This window comes from Thamnophis elegans, chromosome 11 (assembly GCF_009769535.1).
Source record: "Thamnophis elegans isolate rThaEle1 chromosome 11, rThaEle1.pri, whole genome shotgun sequence".
Lineage (NCBI taxonomy): Eukaryota > Metazoa > Chordata > Lepidosauria > Squamata > Colubridae > Thamnophis > Thamnophis elegans.
The window spans coordinates 55,766,418-55,793,896 of NC_045551.1; the positions used below are offsets into that span (position 1 = coordinate 55,766,418).

The 27,479-nt window shown below is 43.9% G+C and overlaps 1 protein-coding gene across 13 annotated transcripts in view; it reads left to right on the forward strand.

Annotated features, from left to right (window-relative positions):
* Nucleotides 1-27,479, forward strand: part of MYCBP2 (MYC binding protein 2) — a 149,426-nt gene that overhangs the window by 31,338 nt on the left and 90,609 nt on the right. For 9 of the 13 annotated variants that reach the window (XM_032226680.1, XM_032226682.1, XM_032226684.1 and 6 more), the window contains exons 14-32: nt 276-434; nt 1,475-1,682; nt 4,030-4,175; nt 7,067-7,168; nt 7,918-8,037; nt 8,467-8,548; nt 9,429-9,546; nt 10,377-10,581; nt 11,691-11,844; nt 13,459-13,631; nt 15,289-15,414; nt 15,518-15,645; nt 17,574-17,665; nt 19,085-19,219; nt 19,295-19,378; nt 20,583-20,679; nt 22,060-22,252; nt 23,885-24,159; nt 24,894-25,115. In XM_032226680.1, coding sequence (XP_032082571.1) covers nt 276-434; nt 1,475-1,682; nt 4,030-4,175; nt 7,067-7,168; nt 7,918-8,037; nt 8,467-8,548; nt 9,429-9,546; nt 10,377-10,581; nt 11,691-11,844; nt 13,459-13,631; nt 15,289-15,414; nt 15,518-15,645; nt 17,574-17,665; nt 19,085-19,219; nt 19,295-19,378; nt 20,583-20,679; nt 22,060-22,252; nt 23,885-24,159; nt 24,894-25,115 — 2,819 coding nt within the window. The remainder of the gene's footprint in view (nt 1-275; nt 435-1,474; nt 1,683-4,029; nt 4,176-7,066; nt 7,169-7,917; nt 8,038-8,466; nt 8,549-9,428; nt 9,547-10,376; nt 10,582-11,690; nt 11,845-13,458; nt 13,632-15,288; nt 15,415-15,517; nt 15,646-17,573; nt 17,666-19,084; nt 19,220-19,294; nt 19,379-20,582; nt 20,680-22,059; nt 22,253-23,884; nt 24,160-24,893; nt 25,116-27,479) is intronic. The other 4 variants (XM_032226681.1, XM_032226691.1, XM_032226692.1 and 1 more) reach the window with 1 other exon arrangement.

The window sequence follows — 27,479 nt, forward strand, 5'->3', positions numbered from 1 at the left end:
GTTTGTAACTCTCCGAGACTCCTATATCGGCAAAACAGCTCTCCAAACCAGATAAGGTCTGTGACTGTAAATCCTCCCTTAAAAGACTTTGCTGGATATGAATGAGCAGAAGTCATAGTAAAAAGGGGTTTTTATCGGGACCAGGAGTTCGCTTCATGCTCTTGGGAAGCCTAGGTCAGAACAGTCAGTAACTTTAAACAGCTAGGTATATGTGGGCCCTGTAGAATTAGGGAAAAAAACATTTTTGACTCTTCCAATGTGTGTTCATTTTACAGGCTTAATAACTGACTTGAAAGGCCACTTCGCCACACAAGTCGCCATGGGCAAAGCTCACACTTGCGTGCTAATGAAGAACGGAGAAGTGTGGACCTTTGGGGTGAATAACAAAGGCCAGTGTGGGCGAGACACCGGCGCCATGAGCCATGGGGGTAAAGGTCAGTGCTGCCTCCATTTCTCCTCTTCCCTGTCTTGTGGCATTAATGGTGAAGAAGGATCGTGTCCCAAATTGTTTAACGATTTTGCTTTTTAACAGACCTCCAGTTAATGGATATTTTTCCTTTTCTATAGTGTACTTGCACATATTAATGCAGTTGAGAATATAACTCAGAGTCCTTCCTGGAGTTGCAATGCCAAATTTCATGCTTACTGGGATAAGAGAGGGGAGGAGATGGAAATGGAGAAGAAAAGGAGAGAAATTAGAAAGGAGAGGACAGGGCTAGGAATAATGGAAATAAGAGAAATAGAATAGTGTTTAGACACACGAGGAATTTGTCTCCTGTGCAGAAGTTCTCAATGTAATGTGATGTGCAAACCACACTCCATGAGCCTGCTAAATCCAGAATGAGTCCTTATATGACCTTGGTTTAGACATGTACCAATTAGATAAATTATATTTGCCGCAATTTGGGTTAAGATCAGTGGTGGGTTCCGGATTCCATTCCAACCAGTACGGTTGGAATGGCCCCGGCGTCACCCACATTGACGCTCGCAGTGCGCGTGTGCGTTGTAGCTGGAAACAACGCTTCCGCAAACCTCTGTGACGCTCCAGCTGCTCAGCGGAATGTCGCGCAGGTGCTGTATGCGCCATGCGCATGCACGGAAGTGCCGACAGCTTTAAAACACGGTGAGGAGGGCGGGCGGGCGGGCAGGCCCTCCGGAGTATTGTACTGGAACGGTATCTGGTGCTCCGGGCTGGCTCCGGCACGCCCGTACCGGGGCGTACCGCCTGCAACCCACCACTGGTTAAGATCAAATCAAGGTTTAATACAGCAAATTGTTGGAAGAAGCCATATTTCCTACATTTTTTACATGAAATCTCAGACATTGAGGTGTTGGGGCCCAGGGAAAAGATTGCTCCCATTAGATCTTTTCCAGTGAGCATAGATGATTTTTCTGCATCTGCTAAAATGGAATGCACTGTCTTTGCATGACGGTCTGGATGGATGGGATCTAGTTGAGTCTCTCTTCTCTTGAGGAGGCTTTGGCGTTGAGAACATGGCCACAGCAATGGATGAAGACTTAGAAGAGGAGCTGGACGAGAAAGAGGAGAAATCCATGATGTGCCTGCCAGGAATGCACAAGTGGAAATTGGAGCAGTGCATGGTGTGCACCGTGTGTGGAGACTGCACGGGCTACGGAGCCAGCTGTGTCAGCAGCGGCCGACCTGACCGGGTGCCAGGAGGGTAAGTAGAGGCGATTGCGACCACAGGGGCACCTTCTCTTTTTGGTCCTCCTCGTTGGGGTACCCATCAATCCCTTGAACAAATATTTGGAAGAGGTATCTGTCAAATAATCTCAGATGTTTTTATATGCCTGTAGAGATTCTCAACATCCAGGTTATGGAACTTCTAAAGGTGCTTTTCCAAAAAGCAGTTGGACTTTCTTGGTTTTTTTTTTCCTTTGAAAAAAATGTTTCATTCCGTTCTGAAGAAGCTTCTAATCCAGAACTGAAGAAGCTTCTTGGTTGAGAAGCGACACATTTTCAAGGGAGAAAAACAAAACAAAACACAGTTGCCTTTCTGGAAAAGCATCTTTGGAAGATGTGGTTAATAGCAACCGTACAAAAGTTAAGCTTGGTTTTTCTTATGGGTGCGTAACTTTCAGTATAAGCTGCTTGTGCAAGCTGCCCTATCCTTTCTTAGCCCTAGTTTGGTGGCTTGTGAAGGCTTGTAGGAACAAGCCTCACCTCATTCCTTCTGAAGAAGAAGCACCAGCAGACATTTAGAAGCTCTGACAGAGACTTCATTGGCCATTTGCTAAAGAAAAACAGAAGATCTTGTGTCTGTTCTTGGTAATGGGCTGTGGTGGCCTGTTGGCCTCCAGTCCCTCCAGCAACCGAATCAAGAGAGGGGGGAGAGGGAATGTAGATGTCCAAGATAGAGACAGAGGCAGTGCTGGGGCCGCCCATCAGCCCTCAGATGGAGAGTCAATAGCTCCCAGGTCTAGAGGTGGCTGATGAGGAAGAGAAGAAACAGCTGGGTCCACTGTGTGATGCACAGAAGGCAGAGGAGAGGAGAGCACTGGAAATCTGTGGGCCGATCCTTGGGACAGAAGTGCCACTGCTGCTAGTGCATTTCCACCCTACCTCGGGGGATAAAAGGCAGGGGGTGGAGATGAATAGGTGTGGCAGTCAACTATTCATCTCCCTGCCAGACAGACCTGTTAGCCCGGGTTGAGAGAGAAACTTTTTGGATGGGGCTACTGGTCCTCCTAATAAAGGGTTCATTGATTTAAATACAGAGGTGTTTGTCTTGTTTGGGGAGGTGGGTCAGAACATGAGCCTGTCTTGTGGCTGAAGAATATTTTACAAGCAACCTTTGATATTTCTCCTATGTTACTTTATAATAATTCATAATAATTTATTCTTGGTTATAAATGGCTCATTTAGTGGTTGTTTTCCTTATCTACAACAGATGAGGAACTGTCATGCATAGATGGATTAGTCATAATTAGGGCTCTTTCCCAGAGACAGGGCATGCGCCCAAAAGCTTTACGGACCCTACTTCAACTAAGTAGGGATGGATATATTTAGAATAGGATATAATTCATTCAGGCAACCATTAATGTTCTAAGTTGAAGAGTTTTAAGCTCTTCCCAGAGCCCGAGTGATAAATCCATACTTGGATTCAGATGCAGCATCGAAGTTCAGTGGTTTTGGAGCCCGTTCAGGAAAAAACCCAGAGCTAGTAGATTATTTGGCTGTCCAGTGAAATGAAAGAGAACTTCAAGGTGATTAACTCCGATGTGCTTTCCAAAAATTAAGTCGTCAGGGGAAAGGGGCACCATTCTGCCATGTTCTCGGAGGAGGCTTAACTCACCTTGGGGTACAGAAGATGGCACAGGAACATTACCAGAGAATGTTGGGATTCTACAGAACATCAGCCATTTCTGAAGGCAACGGGGAAGCCTGGCAAAATTATGCTAGTGACGCATCGCTTTGTCAGGCTTCCAGGGCTTGGTTACATAATAAAGTCCGTATCAGATCTTGCAAGTGGTTTCCTGAGTTTGCAGGCTTCAATGTCTTTGAAGAAGCAATACTGTGAGGGTTTTGTTCTTTTGGTTGATGTTCTTTTGGGAGAGGCGCGGTGGCTCAGTGGCTTAAAAGACACTGGAGAAGGTTTGCACTCCACCGGTTCGAGCCCTACCACCCCTTGACGGAGTGAGCTCCCGTCACTTGCCCCAGCTCCTGCCAACCTAGCTGTCGGAAGGCATGACAATGCAAGTAGAAAAATAGGTACCCCTTGATGATAAGGTAATGGAGCTCTGTGATTCATTGCACCCCTTCCGCTGCGGCATGTTGTCATACTGACTACATGACCCCAGAAACGTCTCCGGACAAGGCTGGCTCAGTGGCCTAGAAACAGAGTTGGTGGAGTTGAGGGGGAGAGAGCTCTTCAAACGGATGCCTGATGAAGCTCAGATTTGTTATGGCTTTAATGGGGTTCTCTCGGATCCCCTAAGCCGCTGTTTTCCACTTCCCTTTGATCTCTGCCCGGCTCATAATAGAAACGAGGCCTTTTGCTCCTACAGGATCTGTGGCTGTGGCTCGGGGGAGTCCGGCTGTGCTGTGTGTGGCTGTTGCAAAGCCTGTGCCAGAGAGCTGGACGGGCAGGAAGCCCGCCAACGGGGAATCCTCGATGCGGTCAAAGAGATGATCCCTCTGGACCTCTTGCTGGGTAAGCAAGCGCAACTGGGAACTAGGGTGGCTTTTGCCAAATCATCCAGTGGTGAAAAAACTTTGGGTGGTTCAAAAAGGGTTTTCCTAAGAAAAATGAAATCTTGCCTACTTACACCATTGGCTTCATCAGTCAAGGATTTTTTTGTGTCATCCTCTCCCACTTAGTAAATGCACAAATACAATGCTCGGAAATCGTCTCTCATTAAAGATCTTGGGATTCTTCTGGGGGTCACTGTTCGGTAATCTTCTTTTTACTCTTAGTAAGGTACCAGAGGAAGGTATTAAGAAATATGAAATATATATAAATAAATTAAGTCAAGGGAAAGCTCCAATTCTTCAATTCACTCTTTGGAAAGTTCCTGGACCCCAAGATGGGGCCACCCCAATTTGAATGCAAAATGGTGGGATACAATTTCCTTCAGTGCTTGAGGGGAAAGAGAAAAACAGACAGGTTGTGTCAGGGTTCCAAGTAAGACCCCCAACGAAAGAAGACTCCGAGGCTTGAAGAGCCGAGGTGGCGCAGTGGTTAAATGCAGCACTGCAGGCTACTTCAGCTGATTGCAGTTCTGCAGTTCGGCTGTTCAAATCTCACCGGCTCAGGGTTGACTCAGCCTTCCATCCTTCCGAGGTGGGTAAAATGAGGACCCGGATTGTTGTTGGGGGCAATATGCTGACTCTGTAAACCGCTTAGAGAGGGCTGAAAGCCCTATGAAGCGGTATATAAGTCTAACTGCTATTGCTATTGCTATTGCTTGAGTTTCCTCAAAGTTCCATTTTATTAGAAATGTCATATTGGCACATATGGGAAAACCCGAATCTGAAAGTTTCCAGGTTTTCCCCACCCAGACGAAAGTTCAAGTCCCTGCCCAGCACCCACATGTCCATCCCATGGCCCAATCAGGCACCGTCCAAAACTGAAGATGCCTCCCAGTCACACCATCGCAGCTGCAGGGCAAGTTGTCCTTGACTCCCTGAGAAAAGAATGTTATTTTGACAATAAATCACCCATATGCCATGCAATCCCCCTTCCCATTTCCCCACAGTAGAAAATGGGGCAGGCCTGAAGGCCCAATGTAAAAGATGGTGCCCAGGTCTCACAGGTTGATCCCTTCTACAGCATTTTGTTCTAAATGCCCCAAATATATTTTTCTTCAAGTAATCATTTAACATTTCTACTGTAAAGCAGCAACAATATCTAACTGGGGAAAGGGAAAGCACCCCAATATCTTCAGATCTAAGTCGTAGCTCACCCCTTTATCTGAACAGGTCCTGCCTTCATCTTTTAGTTAGGGTTGAGTATTTTATCTTCTTTATTGTGTATCGGTTGTGCAATATTTTATTTTTTTAACACTGTAAAGCACCCATAGTTACCTTGTGGTAAGATGGGCAGTCAAAAAATACAATATTAATGTAATGTAATATAAAATAATGTAATATAAAATAATATAAAAATAATAGAATAATAAAATAAAATAAATAATAATATACTGAGGGGCACCTTTGTGAGAAGAGGGAGGGTATTACCATACACAGCACTGCTTCCCAAAAGTTTCCTTCATGATCTAGATCCATCTAACAGAAAGCCCTTATTTACCGTATTTTTCAGAGTACAAGACGCACCTTCCCCCCCCTTAAAAGAGCATGGAAATGTTGGTGCGTTTTATACACCAAATACAGCCATTTTTGGCCTTCCGAAGCCCCGTTCTCGCATCCCATTTTTGTGAAAAACTGGCCGTTTCCCCCCAAAACTGAGACTTTTTGCCTTACCCCAGCCCTGCTGAAGCCTGCAGAATGCTGCTGGGAGCTGAGGGAAGGCAAAAACCTTTTTCTCTTACTTACCTCTTCAAAATCTTGGTGCATCTTATACACCAGTGCGTCTTATAGTCTGAAAAATACGGTAAGTGTCTCCTTGGTGATGGAGCATTAGATTCCAATTCACACCTTTATTGTCAGTGCACGTGTGTACAGTGAGATTGGCTGAGCCTCCCTTAGTGCACCACCCTAACACAATACAACTCACAGTGAAGATAGAAAATCCCTAACCCAATAAATCATATTAACAACCACATAACCCTATTTCACCAATGTGAACATGTTGCACGCTGCACCAGCCCTGCATGTCCATCGTACTACATACCATATTTTTGGGAGTATAAGACATACCTTTTTCCCCTCAAAAAAGAGGCTGAAAATCTGGGTGTGTCTTACATACTGAATACAGCATTTTTTTGCCTCTAGAAACCCCGCCCCCTTCACCAAAACCACCGTGCATAGCCTCTAGGAAGCTTTCAGAGAGCTCCTAGGGGCTGGGGAAGGCGGAAATGAGCAAAAAACAGGCGTTTTTTTGCTCAATTGTGTTCCCCCCAGTCCCCAGGAGCATTCTATAGGCTTCCTAATGCCTTTTTTTGACAAAAAATGGGCCTGTTTTCGTAAAAAACAGACCGTTTTTTGCTGTTTTTGCCCCCCTCTCCAGGAACACTCTACAAGCCTCCTAAGGGTTATTCATGCCCTTTAAGGGGAGGGGGGCATTTTTGGGAGGTTTGCAGAGTGCAAAAACTTGTTTTTTAAAATTTGCCTCTTCAAAACCTTGGTGCATCTTATACTCTGAAAAATACGGTAGTTATGATGTTATTTCGCATTCAGGAGTCAGACAGCCCACGGATAAAAACTGTTCTTCAGCCTGTTTGTGCGGCTGGCTATGCTTCTATATCTCCTTCCCGATGGTAGGAGGTTAAAGAAGTGCCAACCAGGGTGTGAGTCGTCCCTGAGGATTTTCCTCACTGTCTTCACCCAAAGAAAGACTCCTTTTACCTAACTTGGGCTAATTTAGTCAGGTGTGGAAAGCACAGGTATAGTGTACGTTGACGGGTTTCCCTTTGTATGACGCAGCTGTCCCTGTGCCCGGCGTTAACCTTGAAGAACATCTGCAGCTGAGACAAGAAGAGAAGAGGCAACGTGTGAACAGAAGGCACAGACTGGAGGAAGGGAGAGGTTAGACATTTGGGGTCCTTTCATTCCCCCACCCTACCTCACTCCAGTTATTAAATTTTGTGTTATTAGATTTTATCCGTGTCCTTTGAGAAACTTAATGGGAAAGAACAGAAAGAATCTGTTTCAAAATTTGCCCCAAAGATGATAATGGAACATCGATCCAGTGTATTTTCTTTTCAATCATATTCAGGTTTTAATCCAATCAGGCAACCTTTTGAGATCCTCAATCCACTTTGTAACAAACTTTAGAGCTTATTCTTATCATTTGGATATTCAGATACATTTTTGAAGAAATGTATTTACTGTTTTGTTAAAACAACACAGTAAATCCTGTATTGTCTTAAATACCGCTAAAAACATTAAGCACTTTTTACTTGAAGAGAAACCAGGACTTCTGTGGTTTGTTGTTATTATTTGCATTGAGTATTGTATATGCATACCTAATCAATATGGTATTTTAAAAAAATAATGACTATATAACAGGTTTTTAATGTCTGAATGGATGATGGAAATATGGCTTGCTAACATAACACTCATATAATTTTCTGATTTATCACTGTAATCTGAAAAATCTGAGATGCAGTTATTTTTCATAGTTAACAGTGACAACATCCATGTGCTCCATTGCCTGTTTATTCTAGTTAGGACATTAGGATTTGCCTCTTCTCACCATGAGATTTGATGCTACAAAGTGTAAAGCTAATTGAGAGACAAGAATGGGAGAGATTTTCATTGTCTTACATTTGTAGATGGAAGTGGAGATAGGAGTGAGAAAGATGCCAGCAAAATCACCACCTACCCTCCAGGGACTGTCCACTTCGATTGCGATCTTCGAGCAATACAAGTTAGCTGTGGATTTCATCACTCAGGTAGAGTCTTTCTATCAGATTGATCTAGGAATTAAAAAAAAAAATTCTGAACTTTTGTCAGAGAAGCATTTGAAACCTGGTGGGATGGCACAAGTGTGCAAGCCTTTGTGTCTATAAGTGCGTAAAAAGGGTGGCTTGCACGTGCGCCTAGAGCAGTGGTTCCCAAACTTGGCAACTTTAAGACTTGTGGACTTCAACTCCCAAAATTCTCCAGCCAGCAGAGCAAGTTTGGGAACCACTGGCCTAGAGTCATAGGTAGCTCCAGAGTCCAAATGGCCAGGACTTGGGTAGTAGCTGTCCTGGAAGACAATTTTATTCACTTGAATATATTTATATATCAGAGACTCAGATCATTCTTTGCAATAATGAATTCATGATGTGAAGCTTGGTTAACCAGGATAGTCACTGATTTCCCATTTTATTCTCTAGTTGTTCTAATGGAGAATGGGGATGTTTACACTTTTGGATATGGCCAGCACGGGCAGCTTGGGCACGGAGATGTGAATTCTAGGTATGTCAGTCTTCTACTATAAATATGAAAATTTTAATGGTGGGGGGATTTGCTTGGATTTATATTATTTGCAGAATAAAACCTTTAAGATTTCGGTGCTGTCACATTATTCTGTTTCTGGATTGTCATTGAAACTCCCTTTTTACGATCCTGTAATTCCATAATTCAGGATAGACTAGATCAAACTGAGCATTTACTGGCTGCATGCCCTTCCTGACACCTACAGGGAGTTAGTAGCAGATATTTTCTCTGATAGAGAAACATTTGCCATTACCTGGGATTGAACTCTCAATCTCCCGAGTGGGAGACTTTACCTCTAGGCCACTGCGCTGCTCTTTTTCTGGATTATCGTTACCCCCTATTAATTGGTTAGGACAAGACGGCTAGAGTCTGATGGTCTGGTCATGATCTTTACGTTATCGTCTTCATCACTGTTACTACCATAGATATTTTAACTTTTATACAGGTTGGCAATTTGCAGCCACAATTGGGACTGAATTTCAGTTGCTAAGTGATGTCATTAAGCGAGTCATTACGTGACCAGATCATCCATTTCCCATTTGGAAACCTGGTAATCCTACACATTCCCAATCCCAGCTCTTCAAGATCTGGCCCCACTTAGCATTTTGGAGGTCAACTCAGAAGATCCACCAGGAGTGGACACCTGCTTATCAAGAAAAAAACATTTAAACTGTTCAAATATTGAGTTATGATCCATTCACTTTTTGCATAGTTTACGTGCCTCCCTTGTCCTGCTCCCCAAATCGAAGAGATCATTAGTTATTCGAATTGTGTCATTTCAGGTTTGACTAGTTTCCTGCTGTGCATTGGTACCCAAGAATGGATGAATTTATGCTTGCTATTTTTGTTTTTAATTTAGGGGGTGTCCCACTCTAGTCCAAGCCTTACCAGGACCCAGCACCCAGGTCAGCGCAGGCAGCAACCACACAGCTGTTCTGTTGATGGATGGACAAGTCTTTACCTTTGGAAGTTTCTCTGTAAGCCCTTTTCCTTAAAATGACTTTCCTTGTCCAAACCAATTCCTTAATGCAGAACGTTTTCCATCTTTAGAGAAACTTAACTATCTTGGGGGTGGGACAGTGTTAAATTTAAGATTGTTATCAATGTTTAAAACTGGAAAGATTCAAGACATAATTTTTCAATTAGAAATGAGTCCACAGCCCATTATCAGCCAAAGCCAGATTCACTTCTAGTCTTTTTGACCTTGGGACTCTAACTCTTAACAATCCCCAACCAGAAGAATTACAATTGAATACTAATAATGAAGGAACGCGGTAGCTAAGACGCTGAGCATGTCGATCAGAAAGGTCGGCAGTTCGGCGGTTCGAATCCCTAGTGCCGTGTAACGGAGTGAGCTCCCATTACTTGCCCCAGCTTCTACCAACCTAGCAGATCGAAAGCATGTAAAAGTGCAAGTAGAAAAATAGGAACCACCTTTGGTGGGAAGGTAACAGCATTCCGAGCGCCTTTGGCATTTAGTCATGCTGGCCACATGACCACGGAGATGTCTTCGGTTTTGAAACAGAGATGAGCACCGCCCCTTAGAGTCGGGAACGGCTAGCACATATGTACAAGGGGAACCTTTACCTTTACTAATAATTAATACTATAGGCTCACAAGTTATTTGTCATAGGATCATTGATATTAAAACGGCAGAAGCTAGACAACAGTTGATAAGATGGTTTTTAATGGAACTTTTGCAAGGGCCACAGCTGACAAAGCTGAGAATTTCTGTTCTACCACTTGAGCGTCTTGTAATGTTTCATTTTCTACTCTTTTTTTTCCCCTTCCCAATTTGCCCTTTCAGAAAGGGCAACTTGGCAGACCCATCCTGGACATTCCATACTGGAACGCCAAGCCAGCAGCGGTACCTAACGTGGGCTCCAAGTTTGGACGCAAGGCCACCTGGGTGGGAGCCAGTGGGGATCAGACGTTCCTTCGGATTGACGAAGCTCTTATCAACTCTCATGTCCTTGCAACATCGGAGATTTTCGCCAGTCGGCATATCATAGGCAAGAAGCTTGTTAGCTGCTGCAGCAGCTCAGGGGAACCACGGATTTCTAGCTGATGTGTTAATTTCCTCTAAGAAGGGACTCAAAATCATTACTTGTTAATTGGGGAGCCCAGAGGGGGTGCATGATGGATGGGAAGGAAGAACCAGGTTGCCTTGCAAAGCTGCATCAGCAGTTAGAAGTGAGCTGTGGGTGGGATGTGCAGATGGACCTGACAGGAATGAATGAATGAGAATCTTTTGCTGCCCTCCCTTCAGGGTTATGGGGCACAGTCATGTTGCCCTTCCTACGTTGTCTGTGCGAGAGAGTCTCTAGCTATAGCTCCTCATGTAGATGGATTTTTCTGCAAAATGGGAGTTCTTCCATCACAAAAATTTGGCCTGTATCTGAGGAAAGGAAAGGGGAAGGGAGGGGAGAGGGGGGGAGGAGAGGAGAGAGAGAAAGGAGGGGAGGGGAGAGGACAGGAGGTGAAGGAAAGCAGAGGAAGGAGGGAGAGGAGAGGATGGAGATGAGGGAGAGAAGAGGAGGGAGAGGAGAGGTACACACTTAAACTTATATTAGGGAAGCCTAACTTTTGACATGCAATAATTTTAGTCAGGATAGCCAGTTGATGTAATGGTTAGAGGCATCAGGCTGGAAATCAAGACCACGATTCCAATCTTTCCTTAGAAACAAAGCCAGCTGGATGACCTTGGCTGTTCTTTATGGCTCAGTCCAAGGAGGAGGCCAGAAAAGCCGCTTCTGAACAACATTGCCAAGAAAATTACAGGGTCTGGTCCAGGCAGTTAATTCGAAGGCCGCCCGTACACACTCTTAACACACAAAACCCATCATTTATTAGATGACCACTGGGGTGGGTGGGGTTGGCCTTGCCTTTTGTTGGAGCGTGGCCACCTATGTCTGCAGGCTGAGTTGCCAAGAGGAGAATATAGGAATATATGTGTGCGCCTATCATAACTCCCCACCCCCTTCTTATTATCTTTAGGATAGGGGAAACTTCTTAACTTCAGCTCAGGTCAATGCAGTGAATATTATCCTTAATATGACTTGGTCATTTAAGAGACCAAATAAATGGCCCAATGTCTGACTTTCGCTGATGTGTTTCTTAGGCTTGATTCCAGCTTCCATATCGGAGCCCCCTCCGTTCAAGTGTCTTTTGATAAACAAAGTTGACGGAAGTTGTAAGACGTTTAATGATTCTGAACAGGAAGACCTTCAGGGGTTTGGCGTCTGTCTAGATCCTGTTTATGATGTCATTTGGCGGTAAGTGTTGGCAGGGGTAGAAATAAAATACTACCGGGCGGGAGAATAATTTTTCAAAAGCCAGTTTAGGGAACCTGGGAAAGGACCAAGGCATCCTGCTTTGGAATGATGAATCTTTCCTTTCCCCCCTTTTTTTAATTAACAGCAATCCTTAACCAGCATTCGTAAGGAGATAACATCAGCGTATATGTCCTTGAAATGTTTCTGGCTTAAAGAAAAGGGAATATGGATGAGCTCATAGGGTAGTGATGGTGAACCTTTTCGGCACTGAGTGCCAAAAAGGGAGCCCGCGGCACATGCATTTCGCACACATGCATGCTCATCTGGGACGCGACCCGGAAGAGGAAGTGCCCAGGGGGCATGTGCGTGCTGGGAAATGCACTTCCGGTTTCCAGCGGGTGGATGGGCGCCAGCCAGCTAGACTTCTGGTTTCTGGCATGCATGCATGCATGATGATCAGCTGGCCACCTGCTGCAACTTGCACTATAGCCTCCCTCACTCTCGTTCTTTTGCCGGTAAATCACGTTTACAGGTAGTCCTCAATTTACGGCCACAATAGAGCTCAACATTTTTGTTGCTAAGCGAGACATTTGTTAAGTGAGCTTGACCCCATTTGACGACCTTTCTTGCCACAGTTGTTAAGGGAATCACTGCAGTTGTTAAAATAGTAACACCAGAGGTGGTAGTTTGCCAGTTGGGACCGGTTCACCCGAACTGGTAGTGGAAATCGCGGGTGGCCCTGCCCACCTGCCCCGGCTCTACGGCAACCCATTTAGGCCCTTTTTTCAGACAAAGTACATGCACGGAAGGCTGAGCTCATGCGTGGATGTGCCCGCGCTCACATTTGCGAACCGGTAGGGAAGGAAAGGGAATACCACCCCTGAGGAATGGTTGTTAAGTGAGTCTGGTTTTCCCATTGACTTTGCTTGTCGGAAGGATCACTAAAAGGATCACATGACCCCAGCACTGTCATAAATGTGAGTCAATTGCCAAGCATCTGAATTTTAATCGTGTGGCCAGGGGAAGGCTGCAATGGTGGTAGGTGTGAAAAATAGCTGTGCCCCTTATTTTCAGCGTTGTAACTTCTAACAGTGCTGTTGTAAGTCAAGGATTAGCCACATTTCTTCGTTAGGCTTATATTCTGCCTTTCGTGCAGGAGCTTGAATTCAGTAGGGTTTGTTTTCTGATACACACACTGGTTGGCAACCTTTGTGTTGAGATGGAGCCTGTGCCACCTTTGGGGGGTATGTGGCCCCCCCTAGCACGCAGTGACGGATGGTGCCTCTTCCTGCCAATGCAAAGATTTGCGTTTTTAAAATGATTTGGAAGGAAGCTTTGACACCGTAGGCCACTGCCTACTCAGCCTTAGCATAAAGCCAGCCTTTCCCGAAGTTGCACATTTTATACCTCCAGTAGAATTTGTATTGTTAGAAAGATAGAATGTTTTGTCCTCATTCTCTCATAATTTTCTATAATAAGACCGATCTGCCTGTCTGTTGCAGGACAAGAAATACGAAGTGGCAACCTTTAATCTGAAATCCATTTGTTTTGAGTTTATTAGGCCGCAGCTATAATAACAGCTTGAAAGGTGTCGAATCTTATTATTTTGATTAGGTTTCGACCAAATACAAGAGAATTGTGGAGTTACAACTCAGTTGTGGCCGATTCCAGACTTCCCTCCGCTTCGGATACACAGTCCCGTTGCAGCATTCTCAGTCCAGAACTGGCTCTTCCAACAGGATCTAAAGCTCTTACTACAAGATCACATGCAGCTTTGCACATGCTGGGTATGAACAATCCACCTCAAAATAACTAGCAAAACATTATTGCTAGAGTAGCTTTATTAACTGTAAGAACGATACAGATACTCCTCATTTAGTGGCTACAATTGGAACCATCGACTGTTGTTAAATGATGTGGTGCTTACTGGAAAATCACTTAATTTGATTTTACTGTGCTTCTGATTTTACTTCAGCTATCCTTTTCCTCCATTCCCCCACCCTTTGGCATGCCATTTCCTCTGCTGGTTTAATTAGCAATTTAATGTTTGTATTTATAGTCATTGCAGAGGAAAGGATTGTAAGAAAATAAGCCGGGACACAGTGGGAATGCATATCGAAAGAATATGCTGACACCTGTTTGTGTAGCTTGCTATCACATTCCTTTTGATGTCTTCTCCCTGATGTATGCCTGCTTACTCTCTTGTAATCCCTTCCTCTCCAATCTCTTTGCTTTGGAAGGAACGCAGGAGGGATTGTCAAAAGAGCTAGCTTGTTTAAGCTCTCCACTCAGCAAGTCAGGGAAAAATGAAAGCAAAAGTGTCAGGTACAGGACAGCACATAATAATTGACTGTAATGCCGAGCACATGACTGAAGGAGACAGATGCTGTGAAACTTATAAATGCACACCTTGTTTGCAAAGTAATTTTTTTTTTCAGCACCATCATAACAGTCACTGCACAAGGTAGTCAGTGAGGTCGACTTTTTATTTTTTAAAAATGCTTTTATAGTTGAATTCATGGAACATTCAAGGGCTGTGTGGTCAGATAGATATTAAATGTTTTAATAAATATAAGTCAGCAAGCTTGTTGACCTGAAGAATTGTTGTGGCAGAGCTGGCAGCAGAGTTAGACTGTTGGGGAGGAGTTAGAGGTTGGGAAGGAGCATGGGCCAGTTCTGGAGGCTTGGGAAGGCTCAGACAAGGGCTCTGCATCAGAGGCAGAAAGGGGGCCAAGGCCGTCTGGCAGTGATCAGCTGCCTTCGGAGCTAGACAGCAGTGATGCAGAGGAACAACTAGAGCCTGTTCTCAGTGTGCACATGCACAGAGCTTCCATAAGAAAAGAACAAATCAGAAATCAGGGTAGACTTGGGAGTAAAGTCACAGGTGGAAGGTGATTGGCCCCTCCCATAGGAAATAAAAGAAGAGTGAAAGGGGAGTGGGCTTTTGCAGGAAACAATTCGTTTGTTCGGTCATTAGATTTGTTTCAGGAGTGTAAAGATCTGTCCGTGAATCTCAGAGACTCTGCCCAGTCTTTCCTTGCACAGCACCTCATTTGGAAAATATTTACATGGCAGCTTTCTAAGATAAATAAGGTCTGTAGTCATAAATATTATTTTGAATGACTTTTTGCCAGCCTTGCTGAATGCGAATGAGAGGAATTCATGTTCATTTAATAAAAGGGGTTTTATCGGGATCAGGGCTCTGCCGCATGCATTTTGGGGAAGCCTAGTTCAGAACAAAAAATTCTAATCCTACAGCACAAATAATTTAAAAAGTGTTTTATTCCTTTCGCATTTTTTAGATAGAAAGCCAGATTTACTGTCTTACATGCCAGGTGCTCCCCAACCCACATCTGAACAATTACTCTTTGTTAACCTGTTCACACTGCTTCATTTGCATGGATACGATCCGACTGCATTCATGCTTTTGCTTTATTTCTAAAGGTTGCCTTGACACTCTGGCAGCCATGCAAGACTTAAAAATGGGCGTGATGAACACAGAAGAGGAGAGTCACGCGGTGATGAAAGTCTACTCCAAGGAAGACTACAATATTGTCAACCGATTTGAAAGTAACCCTCGCTTTCTTAGCTGCTGATCCCTCTCCCCCGTCCCCTCTTGGTCAGGATGTCCCTGTGGACAGTTGTGTGACCACCTGCTTTCCTTTTTCCTTAGGTCATGGAGGAGGGTGGGGTTACTCAGCCCACTCTGTGGAAGCCATTCGTTTTTGCGCGGATACTGACCTCTTGCTTGGTGGCCTGGGCCTTTTTGGTGGCAGGGGAGAATACACCGCTAAGATAAAGGTGGGCCAAAGGAGCTTTGTTCAAATCTGAATTTGGAACATAGCATGGCTTTGATCAGGCAGCCCTTGAAATACCAGGAGAATGAAGCTTGCTTTCATGCAAAAAAAATATATCTGAAAATAAATGTGTAACTAATAAGAAACATGCAATTCACATTTGATTTTTTCAGAAGTTCTTCTCCCTCTGTTCCTTCAAATATATTTCTTACTATACCTTGTCATAGTATCTACATTATTTACATAATGAATGTCTGTGGATATTTGCAACTTATAATATCTATGAGTTGTAAATATCTACAGACCCCTTACATCCTGGAAATAAACTGGATATAGGGTATTGCTATAGGATGTTGTATGCCAAAACAGCTGGATACAAAGACAGTCCCCGCCGTGCCGTGCCGTCCCCCCCCCCCCCCCCCCCCGCTTCTAGTGCCTTTATTCTGCTAAACATAAAATTCCCACGGCACGGTTTTATGGCTAGGGATATTTACCTAGCTGTGTTACTATTACCTTTCTCATCTTTTCTACTATCTTCTCGTATCATTGTTATGATTTTTATTTTGCTTGTACGCTGAGAGCTTCTGCACCAGAGACAAATTCCTTGTGTGTCTAATCATACTTGGCCAATAAAGAATTCTGTTCTGTTCCATTCTGTTCCCTATTCCGTTCCATTCTAATGTGGCTTTTGTTATTCTTATAAAATAGACCTAATGTTGTCATGTGGTGGCACATATCTAAACTTGGGAGAAGGGGGGTATTAAAATAACTGAACCAATATAATCCACCACATTGGTTAAAATAATTCTTTAGTTTCTAAAGTCATCCTGAGCTTTTGGCAAGGCTAGCATATCAGGCTTCATGAAAAACTGTAAACCCTGTAGCTATTGCGGTGATGAAGATAAACTGAATAGTCCACCATTTATTTCATCCAATGCTCTCAAAACTTTGACTTTTGTATTGCATAATAAATAGCCAGGCTGCATATCTTCCTCATTCTGTTATGTGCTAAAATGAATTGTCTGGATTGGTTGAAAAGAGTTGCACAAGAATATTTGTTGTAAATTCAATTAAAACTCTAGGAGCAATAGAGTTTGGGTGTGTTGACTTTAGAAAATGCCAAACAGGGTGTTCTATTTGAAGTTTCAGAATGGCTAAGTTTTGTTCCAAAATTAGAACATGTTCCCAGAAGACATGAGTGTGCTTGATGCTTATAAGGTTGAAAGTAACCTCTTTATTTACCTATCAGCCTTTACCTACCTGAGGCTGCCTTGGGCTTCTGAAGTGGTAGCCGTTGCCTTCAATAATAGCCCATCCTCACTTGCTCAGTGTCTCTGAGTCAGGGTTTTGGTTCTCAGATTGCTTCCTTGGCACCTGCTGAACCGCACACAATTAGATTTTCCCCAAGAGAGACACTAGGGCAGTGATAGCTAACGTTTTTATTGTTGCGTGCTGAAAGGAATAATGCAATGCATGCGCGACAACCCCTGTGTGCCCCGCCCCTCTGCGCATGCAGGTGTGACCCCCTGTGCTCCCCCCCTCAGGCATGTGCACACAACTCCCCCCCCCTGCACCCCTTTTTGGCTCTAGCAGACCTCCCTAAAGTCTCCTAGGACCAAAAACACACTGCGTGGGGGGGCGCTCTGTACTCCCCCTGCCCCCCTTGCATGCTCGGGTGACCCCCTGCCTCCCCGTGCATGCATGTGCGCCTCCTACATGTGCAGCAAAGACCTGAAAATCAGCTGGCTGGTAGGAGCTGTGCATGCACGATGGAGCCGTGCTGAGGTGACAGCTTGCGTGCCTGCAGAGACGGCTCCCTCTCACCCTAGTGCCACAGGTTCGCCATCACGGCATTAGGGCAGAGGGTAAGAAGAGAACGACCTCCCAGTCCAGCCAGAAGATAAACGTTGAACGTTTCTCTTTTTTTTAAAGCTCTTTGAGTTGGGGCCAGATGGAGGTGACCATGAAACGGATGGGGACCTTCTTGCTGAAACGGATGTCCTGGCGTACGATTGTGCCGCGAGGTGAGTAGAATTTTAAAAAAAACGAATCGCTTCTCTTAACCTGAGTTTTTATTTTCAGTTTAAAAAAGGGAGAACATCTCGAAGGCACCCAGTTCAGAATAAGGAGGACAATTCAACTTATTGTCTCTTTGAATGTACACTCATCGGCATACATTAAAATGAAATTTCATTGCCTATAACTCTCAAAGGGTCATCACCTCCAATGTACACTATATTTATTTATTTATTTATTTATTTATTTATTTATTTATTTATTTATTTATTTATTTATTTATTTATTTATTTATTTGACTTATATACCGCTTCATAGGGCTTCCAGCCCTCTCTAAGCGGTTTACAAATTTTTTAGCAAATTGAGTCAGCAACTTGCCCCCACAGTCCGGGTCCTCATTTCACCCACCTCGGAAGGATGGAAGGCTGAGTCGACCTTGAGCCTGGTGAGATTTGAACCGCTGAGCTGCAGATCACAGTCAGCTAAAGTGGCCTGCAGTACTGCACCCTAACCACTGCGCCACCTCGGCTCTTTGAGTTTCATAAACATGGCAAAATAAATAAATACAAAATTATGCATATAATAAACATATATGACATAAATGACAATAAACAAGGAGAACCAACCCAATCATATCACTCAATTAACAAATATTCTGAAAACATGCATTGTTCTGGGGTGACTGCTTCAATATGCTTATTGTTTGATATAACACTTATCAATGTTTTATGAACATATCATTAAAATTAATTTAATGTGATAAATAAGTCTTGTCTAGTAACCTTTTCATTTTGAGAAACTTAAAAATACTGGCTGGAAGAGACACAGTCAATGATTATTCTGCTCCTGACGTAAAAACCCTTCTCAAGAAAAATAGAAAAATGACTGAACCAAGTAAGGATTAGTAAGCAACTAAATTGAAAGATTCCTTTTTGTATATATAATTTTTATTAAGGATTTTAATTATAATAGAAAAAATCTTCTTACCTGTATTATTTGTCTCTTATCTATAGCAAATCTATAAAGCATCAACTTTTCAATCCTAGTGTCAGAAGAAGTCCATTAAGAGTTATCAAAAATAAGAACATATATTATTTTAACTTTGATCAAATAAACAAATGTTATATCCCTTTCTTTTACTTCCAGCAGCTTTTTATATACTTTTTATTAAAGTTTATGAATACAAGGATTCGTATTACAAGAATACAAGAATAATGAAAACAATGTAAACAAAAAAGAATATAAAAAAACCATAAAAATGCAGAAAAAATAATTAAAGAAAGAAAAAACATAAAAAATTACTCTTCCGTACCTCCAGACAAGTACAGACAACTTCACTAACTTACCATCTTCTCTGATATTTCTATAAAACACCTCTTCTTCCCCATCCAATTTCTTATCCATAATTTTGCTTGCCGTTTTCTCAGGGAAAAGTACGCTATGATGTTTGACGAACCTGTCCTCCTGCAAGCCAGCTGGTGGTATGTCGCCTGGGCCCGGGTTTCTGGGCCCAGCAGTGACTGCGGCTCCCATGGACAAGCTTCCATTACTACGGATGATGGGTAAGTCCCCTTCCCCTTGGCACCTCTGAAACGGAGGGAGCATCCCCAGCCTCTAAATCTGTTTTCCTCTTGCAGGATTGTCTTCCAGTTTAAAAGTTCAAAGAAATCAAATAATGGCACAGACGTGAATGCAGGACAGATCCCTCAACTCTTATACAGGTAATGCTATATATATATATATATATATATATATATATATATATATATATATGTATATATGTATATATGTATATATGTATATATGTATATATGTATATATGTATATATGTATATATGTATATATGTATATATGTATATGTGTGTGTGTGTGTGTGTGTGTGTGTGTGTGCGTGTATTAGATTTTTACAACCCCTGGTAAGCCCCAATTATGGGAGGAAGCTAACTGCTTCCAACATCTGTCAATCGGCTCGTCACAAGAGTCCATCACGACAGAAACCCAATATTTTTACTGTTGCCTTTGTTATATTTGTGTTTTTTTTATTTTGTGCTGATAAATAAATAAAGGGAGACTAGTATAGATCTATTTCAAGCTATTTAGCTCTCATCAGCTAGCCATACCCTTACTGTGATTTGAACCTGGGCTATCTTACATACTAGGCAAACTTCTTAGCCATTAGGCCACAGGCTCTTATCCGCTTACCAGGGGTTGTAAAAATCTAATAGATACCTTTCACCCTGGCTTCGCTGATAACGGATAAGAGCCTGTGGCCTAATGGCTAAGAAGTTTGCCTAGTATGTAAGATAGCCCAGGTTCAAATCCCAGTAAGGGTTTTGAAAATATATATATTTTCATTCCTTCTTTAAGCAAACATTTGAAGCGAAAGTGTCATGTAACATTCAACAATGTTAAGTTGTACGTTTTCATAGCAACACTTTCGTATTTTAATTGGAGTTTTCTGGCTCTATAAAGTGTTGTCCATAATGAATATATACAGTAATTATTAACCAATATAATTTTGTTCCAGAGAAGATCTACTTTCATGGCTGTAGCTGCTTCTTCTTCTTCTTCTTCTTCTTCTTCTTCTTCTTCTTCTTCTTCTTCTTCTTCTTCTTCTTCTTCTTCTTCTCCTACTACTACTACTACTACTACTACTCCTACTACTACTACTACTACTACCCCCTACCCCCTACCCCCTACCCCCTACTGCCTGGCAAGCAGAGTGTTTGAACGGATATATTTTTACCTTACAATTTTTGAGCTGCTATTTCTGAGAAACAACAGCTGGTCATGCATTCTTGGGGATCTAAATGCAGCTCATTGATCCGAAACCATGTCCTGCAAGAACCAATGTGGTTGTATATCCCTCAAACCTGCTTGTCAGCTGCATCAGCATTATTTCTTCTTTCTTGATTTCCCTTCTAGGCTGCCAACAAGTGATGGAAGTGCATCCAAAGGCAAACAGCAAACCAGCGAGCCGGTGCACATTTTAAAGCGATCGTTTGCGAGAACCGTTTCCGTGGTGAGTCCGCCTGCCCGTGTTTTAATGAAAAGAAAAAGAGTTGGCTAATAAAGAATAGTTTGCTGCATATTTAAAATCTTCCACTGTACAGGTAGTCCTTAACTTGCCACAGTCCATTTAGTGACCTTTCAAAGGTACAACAGCCTTGAAAAATGTGACTTATGAACGTTTTTCCACACTTCACCATTGCAGCATCTTTGTGGTAACGTGATCAAAATTCACATGCTTGGCACCTGGTTCATATTTATGACGGTTGTAGTGCCATGTGATCAGCTTTTGCCGCCACCTGACAAGCGAAGTCAGTGGGGGAGCCAGATTCACTTAACAACTGCAGTGATTCACTTAACAACTGTGGCAAGAAAGTTCATACACGGGGGCAAAACTCATTTAACAAAATTTTGCGGGTGGCAACAGAAATTTTGGGTTCAGTGATGGTCATAAGTCAAGGACTACCTGTACAAAATAAAAAAGGGATATGCGCATTGAACCCCGGCCTTTTTGAAAAGCAGAAATGTGCATTCATTCTTAAGTAAACTTACGTTGATGGCATTTTATCCCTGCAGTGACTGAAGAAACACAGTAGGTGAACATGGAATTTATTATCCTTTATTTTGCAGATGCATTTGCTCATAATATCTAGAAGACAGGAGTTTAGGAGGGCTTTGGGCACGGTTTCTCTGTTGTGATTATTCTGCAGCATTAATTCACTTCGTCAAAAGAGAGCAATGGCATATTTCTCATTGTCTTATCATTTTGACCTTCTGAGGAAACATTGCATGGCTCCCTCGTTCCTAGATACCCTGGTAACCCTCAGGATTAGGCAAATCCTTTTTAGAAAAACAATGAGAGGTGAAATTCTGGAAAGCTAAATTCTGCACGCATATCCCTTTTCTAAGTTGTATCAGATTAGCAAGGAAAATCAGAGGAAGAGGAAGACGGAGGAGGAAGAGAAGGAGGAGGAGAGGAAGGAGAGGAGGAGGAGAAGAAGAAGAAGATTATTATTATTATTAAGATTCTGCCGTTCTGGTGTTCTTTCATAGCTTTTGAACTTGTTATTTGTTGGACTGAAGTCCAATGTAAAAATATTTACATGGGGGAGAGGGGGGAAGGAAGAAGCTTCCTAGCCATCATCTTCCAGCTTTTCCAAAGAATGTGCCAGCTTTTCTGTCCCATCCTCTGGTCCTAAACAGGTGTTTAGTTGAAGGAATTGAGGATGCACTGCAGCAGTTGGGTTTGATCACCTTTTAAGGTTTTGCTGCCCCGGAACGTTACTATAGACTTCTTTCCTCTGGCTCTCCTATTGCCCAGTTTGAGAGCCCTGGATGAATGGATACTCCTTGTTGAGCCCTCTTTGCTTTCCTTACAATTCCTTTGGAACAGGAGTGCTTTGAGTCGCTGCTGAGCATTCTTCATTGGAGCTGGACCACCTTAGTTTTAGGAGTGGAAGAACTCCGAGGTCTGAAGGGGTTCCAGTACACGGCCACCCTTCTGGATCTGGAAAGGCTGAGATTTGTCGGCACTTGCTGCTTGAGGTTACTACGTGTCTACACCTGTGAAATTTACCCCGTTTCAGGTAAGGTGCTTTTGTTCTGACCTAGGCTTCCCAAGATCATGAAGCAGACTCCTCATCCCGATAAAACCACTTTTATTTAGGTTAAAGGGAATTCCTCTCCAGCAAAGTCCCAGCAAATAGCCTTCCATGAGATTTCACAACTACAGGCCTTTTTTCAGGCTTGGAGAGTTGCCAGGACAATATCTTCCAAACGCCATGCTGTAGCAGCAATTACTTGGCAAGAAGTCAGGAACAGATCTTCACCCTAATGCATCAAACTAATTGTCTCCTGCAAACTCCCCTCCCCTTGCTCCTCTTTATTCCCTATGGGAGGGGCCATTCACCGTCCAACTGTGCCTTTACTCCTGAGTCAGCCATTGCTCCTTAGCTGTTCCCTTCTTCTGGCAGCTCTGCGCATGCGCACACTGGGAACAGGCTCCAGCTGTTCTTCTGCCCCACTGATTTCCGATTCCAAAGGCAGCTGAGAACTGCCAGACAGCCTTGGCCCCATTTCTGCCTCTGACACAGAGCCTTCATCAGAGCCTTCCCCAGACTCCAGGACTGGCCCATGTTCCTCCCCAACCTCCTCACTGTACGAATCTGCCGCCACTTCCTCTGGCTGCTGGCAGGCCACAACAGCTTTTTTTTAAACTATTTTGAATGTACTTGCTTCCTAATGATACAGAGATCTCTTTTTAGTAAAACTGAGTTCATGATGGAATAATTCACCTTAGCCAGCCAGGAGGTGAAAAGGGGCTACTACCTCTACAAATAGTCTCTCCTCTCCTCCATTTGGGGCAAAAGCAAAGAAATCAGGACATTGTCTATGAAATAAATAAATATGGCTATTGGTTTTGTACCGTGGGGAATACGCTAGGATAGGGGTGTCAAGCTGGATTTCTTCGTGGGCCTGATCAGCATTGTAGTTCTCCTCCATGGGCTGGCCAGCTGGACAGGGGAGACGGGACAGACACCTCCTGCAGCACCTACTGGCCAAAGCGGGGCCTTTTTGGCTGCCAGAGGCACTGCGGGCCGGTCCTTTGCTATTTCCACGCCGGCCCCATGGGTGAAATTTAAGCACCCCGGGGGCCTTGAGTTTGACACCCCTGAGCTAGGATATTGAACCCAGCTTAGAAGTTGATTTAAGGCATAGTCTTACTATGTTTGGCTTCCTTTTTTGGACAAAGGTGAAAGCTTTGATTAATAGAAGGTAATTGTCTCTTTGAGGTCCTCCACGAGAAGGACACATGGCCCAAAGGACTCATTGTCTTTCTGGTTTAGTTACCTTCAGGTGTATCCATGTCCAGACAATTTTATTTTTTCCTGTGAGTTCTCACTCAGCTTTTGACTACCAATAAAAGAGAATATTTGTAGCTCAGGGTTGAAATGAGGGGGTCTTTCGTTGCTCTCTGAACTTGGTTGTTTTCTTGCAGATGTTTCATGAGCCAAACTAGCGTACCAAAGGGTTTGATGTCCATATGCAGTGACTAATAAAGGAGAACATTTGTAGCTCAGGGTTGAAAGCACTGAGGATGTTACCTAGTTTGGGTCACCAAATGTCTGCAAGAAAACTATCCAGCTCAGAGAGCACCAAGGACCCCAAAAAACTCTTGATTGTGTTCCTAGCGTCACTTTTGTTACCACTCTTTGCAGCCACCGCTAAAGCCATGGTGGAAGAAAGCAGCAGGCTCGCAGACTGCATTGGGAAGACGAGAACCCTGCTGAGAAAAATCTTGTCAGAAGGAGTCGACCATTGCATGATCAAGTTGGACAATGACCCTCAAGGCTACCTCACTCAGCCCCTGAGCCTGCTGGAAGCTGCCCTCCAGGAATGCCACAATACCTTCACGGCCTGCTTTCATTCTTTCTACCCCACTCCGGCCTTGCAGTGGGCTTGCCTCTGTGATTTACTCAACTGCTTGGATCAGGTACTCAAAATCCCGTCCTTTGGCTTTTGAAGAGTTGCTCTGGAAAGGTCGACCTGTTTTCCAAAACCACTGAATTGCTTATTCTTCCATCAGATTGGCCCCAAATAGGTAATTGGTGCCTTCTCTTGCAGGGCAGGGCATTAATTGGAACAGAACACATTGCTGTTCTCAGTTGCCCATTGCTCCTCCATCCTTCAAAGGTCTTAAGTTTCCATTTTTACAAAGGTCAATAACTCTTAATGAGGCAGAAGGGGCAGAGAAAGAAAAGGAGTCTCCCACCTCCTTCTCTTCCAACTGTGCTTTCTTCTTACTGTTTCTTCTCCATTGCTCCTCCCAGCACCATTTGTGCTCCAGTGCCACCTTTAGCTTGTTTCTGGTCCCTCTTATTCATCCCTTCTTCTTACCGCCCCTTCCTGGACAGAGTAACAAATTAACAGAGCTGGAAGGGACCGTGGAGGTCTCCTAGTCCAATGCCCTGCTCAAGCGGGGAACGCTGTACCATTTCAGACAAGTGGCTGTCCAGTTTTTTCTTAAAAACCTCCAGTGTTGGAGCACCCACAACCTCTGGAGGAAAGCCATTCCCCTGATTAACTGTTCTCACTCTCAGAACATGTTGCTTTCTCCATTTTGCCACGAGCTGTGTTGACACAGCTGTGCGAGAGACACCAGAGCAGAATTCCTCCTGTTTGCAGCCCAGAAGCCCTTCATTTTGTTCCAACCTGCTCTTTTTCCAGGACATCCAGGAAGCCAACTTCAAGACTTCAAGCAGCAGGCTGCTAGCAGCTGTAATGTCAGCCCTGTGCCACACCTCTGTGAAGCTCACCTCCATCTTCCCTATTGCTTACGATGGAGAAGCCTTGCTGTGTTCAGGAATAAAACAAGCCAGCACTGAGAATGACTCCGCGTTGGCCCATCGTTTCCCTCTTCTGGTGGCGCACATGGAAAAACTAAGCCAGGTATGTCTCTGCTACGGAAATACTTCAGCAGGGCCAACACAAGACATGGTAAATCCTCACAATTGTTGATAGCATTAGTGTATAGGAGATGAGGCTGAGCCTGAGGGAGGGGGTCAAATGTGTCATCAGCCTGGAGTCCTTTCGTTGCCACAAGAGATCTCAGGCCAGCCTACCTTGAATTCCATTGACTTAACTACTGCCAATTTGTTTTTTGACTGTTAGCAATTCAGATTTTTGTTGCTAGAGCTAGCATGGAACAAACCAGTATTCATTTGAACTGGCTTGACTTCCTGATTTTCCTGTGCTCGACATTTAGCTTTTTTTTTTTCCCCCCTGTAAGGGAGAAGAACTCTTTAACTGTAGTTAGTGTCTTCTCTCAATAATAGTTGGGCCTTTGTTTTCATTGATTCAGAGCACAACAGTGGGCAAGGAGTGCTGTATATACATTCATGCCTTATATTTTGCACAAATGCTGCCTTAATAAAATTAATATTAGTTGATATTAATTAATATTAATTTTCATCTGGCGCTTGACAGATAATTTTCTGACCTGTTCATCATAGCAGCTAGGGTTCCTGTTGGACCCTACAGAAGCTCTGACCAAGCCAAGAAGGAGAAATCCAGAACAAATGTTCCAAAGACTTGAGTTAGCTTGAATGAGCTTTGATAGGTTTCTATCAGCTCCATTGTGGACACTTGGTTTAATTAGAGACCTCCCCTCCAATCAGGGCAATTTTTGCAATCTTGTTTCCGCCAATGACATTTTTGTGATTTTTGAATGTAGGGAAGGTTTCTTGATTTCACATATTATTCCACCTCATTGCTGCTCCTGCTTAGCTTCTTTAGGTTGTCACACTATTGTCCTAGGCAGGTTTACAGGGAAGCAAGAAAAACATCAGTTACTGTTATATCTATATGTCAACTCCCGAATTTAAACCTATGTGGCCTCGATGTATACTATTCCCTCAAGAGTTGGTCATCCCTTCTTATTTAACAGTTGTAACCTGCCGTGACTATTGCCACTTTATTTTTTTGTGTATGAGCAGGACAGGAGGTGTCAAAAAAGGTGGTAGCCCTGACCATGCATTGTGTTACATTATGGATCATTTAATGTATCATTTAGTGTAACGGAGTGAGCTCCCGTTACTTGTCAAAAGCATGCAAAAATGCAAGTAGAAAAATAGGGACCACCTTCGGTGGGAAGGTAACAACGTTCCATGTGCTTTTGGCATTTGGTTATGCTAGCAACATGACCACAGAGACATCTTCAGGACAGCTCTGGTTCTTCGGCTTTGAAACAGAGATGAGCACCTCCATCCCTAGAGTCTGGAATGAGTAGCACATATGTGCGAGGGGAACCTTTACCTTAACCTAAAACCTCACAGTTTAGAGTTTGACTTCTGAACTCAGTCCAGAATTGTGTCACATTATGGATCATTTTATCAGAATAACAAAGAGCTGGAAGGGGTTTTGGAGGTCCTCTAGTCCAACCCCCTGGGATAACGCAGGCTGATGCGGAAATTATGTCTTCAGCTAACGGTGGAAAGTTGTCTTCTTCTTTCCTTTCCCTCAACCAGCATTATACCAACAAGGTCAAAAGAAAGAAGCTGCTTTTGCCGTTCTGCTGATTGAAATACATCCCTCCCAATAATTTGGTTAGTGTTCCATCGCTCAGGCTGGGGGGCCAAATTTTACACCCCTCAGACAGGGTTCGCAACTTGGGAGTCCTCCTGGACCCACAGCTGACCTTTGATTACCACCTGTCGGCTGTGACCAGGGGGGCATTTGCCCAGGTTCGCCTGGTGCGCCAGTTGCGACCCTACCTGAATCGGGAGGCTCTCACAACAGTCACTCGCGCCCTCGTGACCTCTAGGCTGGAATACTGCAACCTGCTCTACATGGGGCTGCCCTTGAAGAGCATCCGGCGGCTTCAGCTAGTCCAGAATGCGGCCGCGCGAGTGATTGTGGGTGCACCTCGGTTCACCCACATAACACCTATCCTCCGCGAGCTGCACTGGCTACCTGTTGATCTCCGTGTGCGCTTCAAGGTGCTTCTTGGTAGTGGATCTGCGTACTTGGGAGACCGCCTCCTGCCAATCACCTCCTCTCGACCCATAAGATCTCACAGATTAGGCCTCCTCCGAGTGCCATCTGCCAGCCAGTGCCGGCTGGCAACTACGCGGAGGAGAGCCTTTTCAGTAGTAGCTCCGACCCTCTGGAACGATCTCCCCGTGGAGATTCGTACCCTCACCACCCTTCAGACCTTCCGCACAGCCCTCAAGATCTGGCTATCCCGTCAGGCCTGGGGGTAAAGAGTATAATCCGCCCCCACCCGAATGTTGAATGAATGTTGCTCGATCTTAA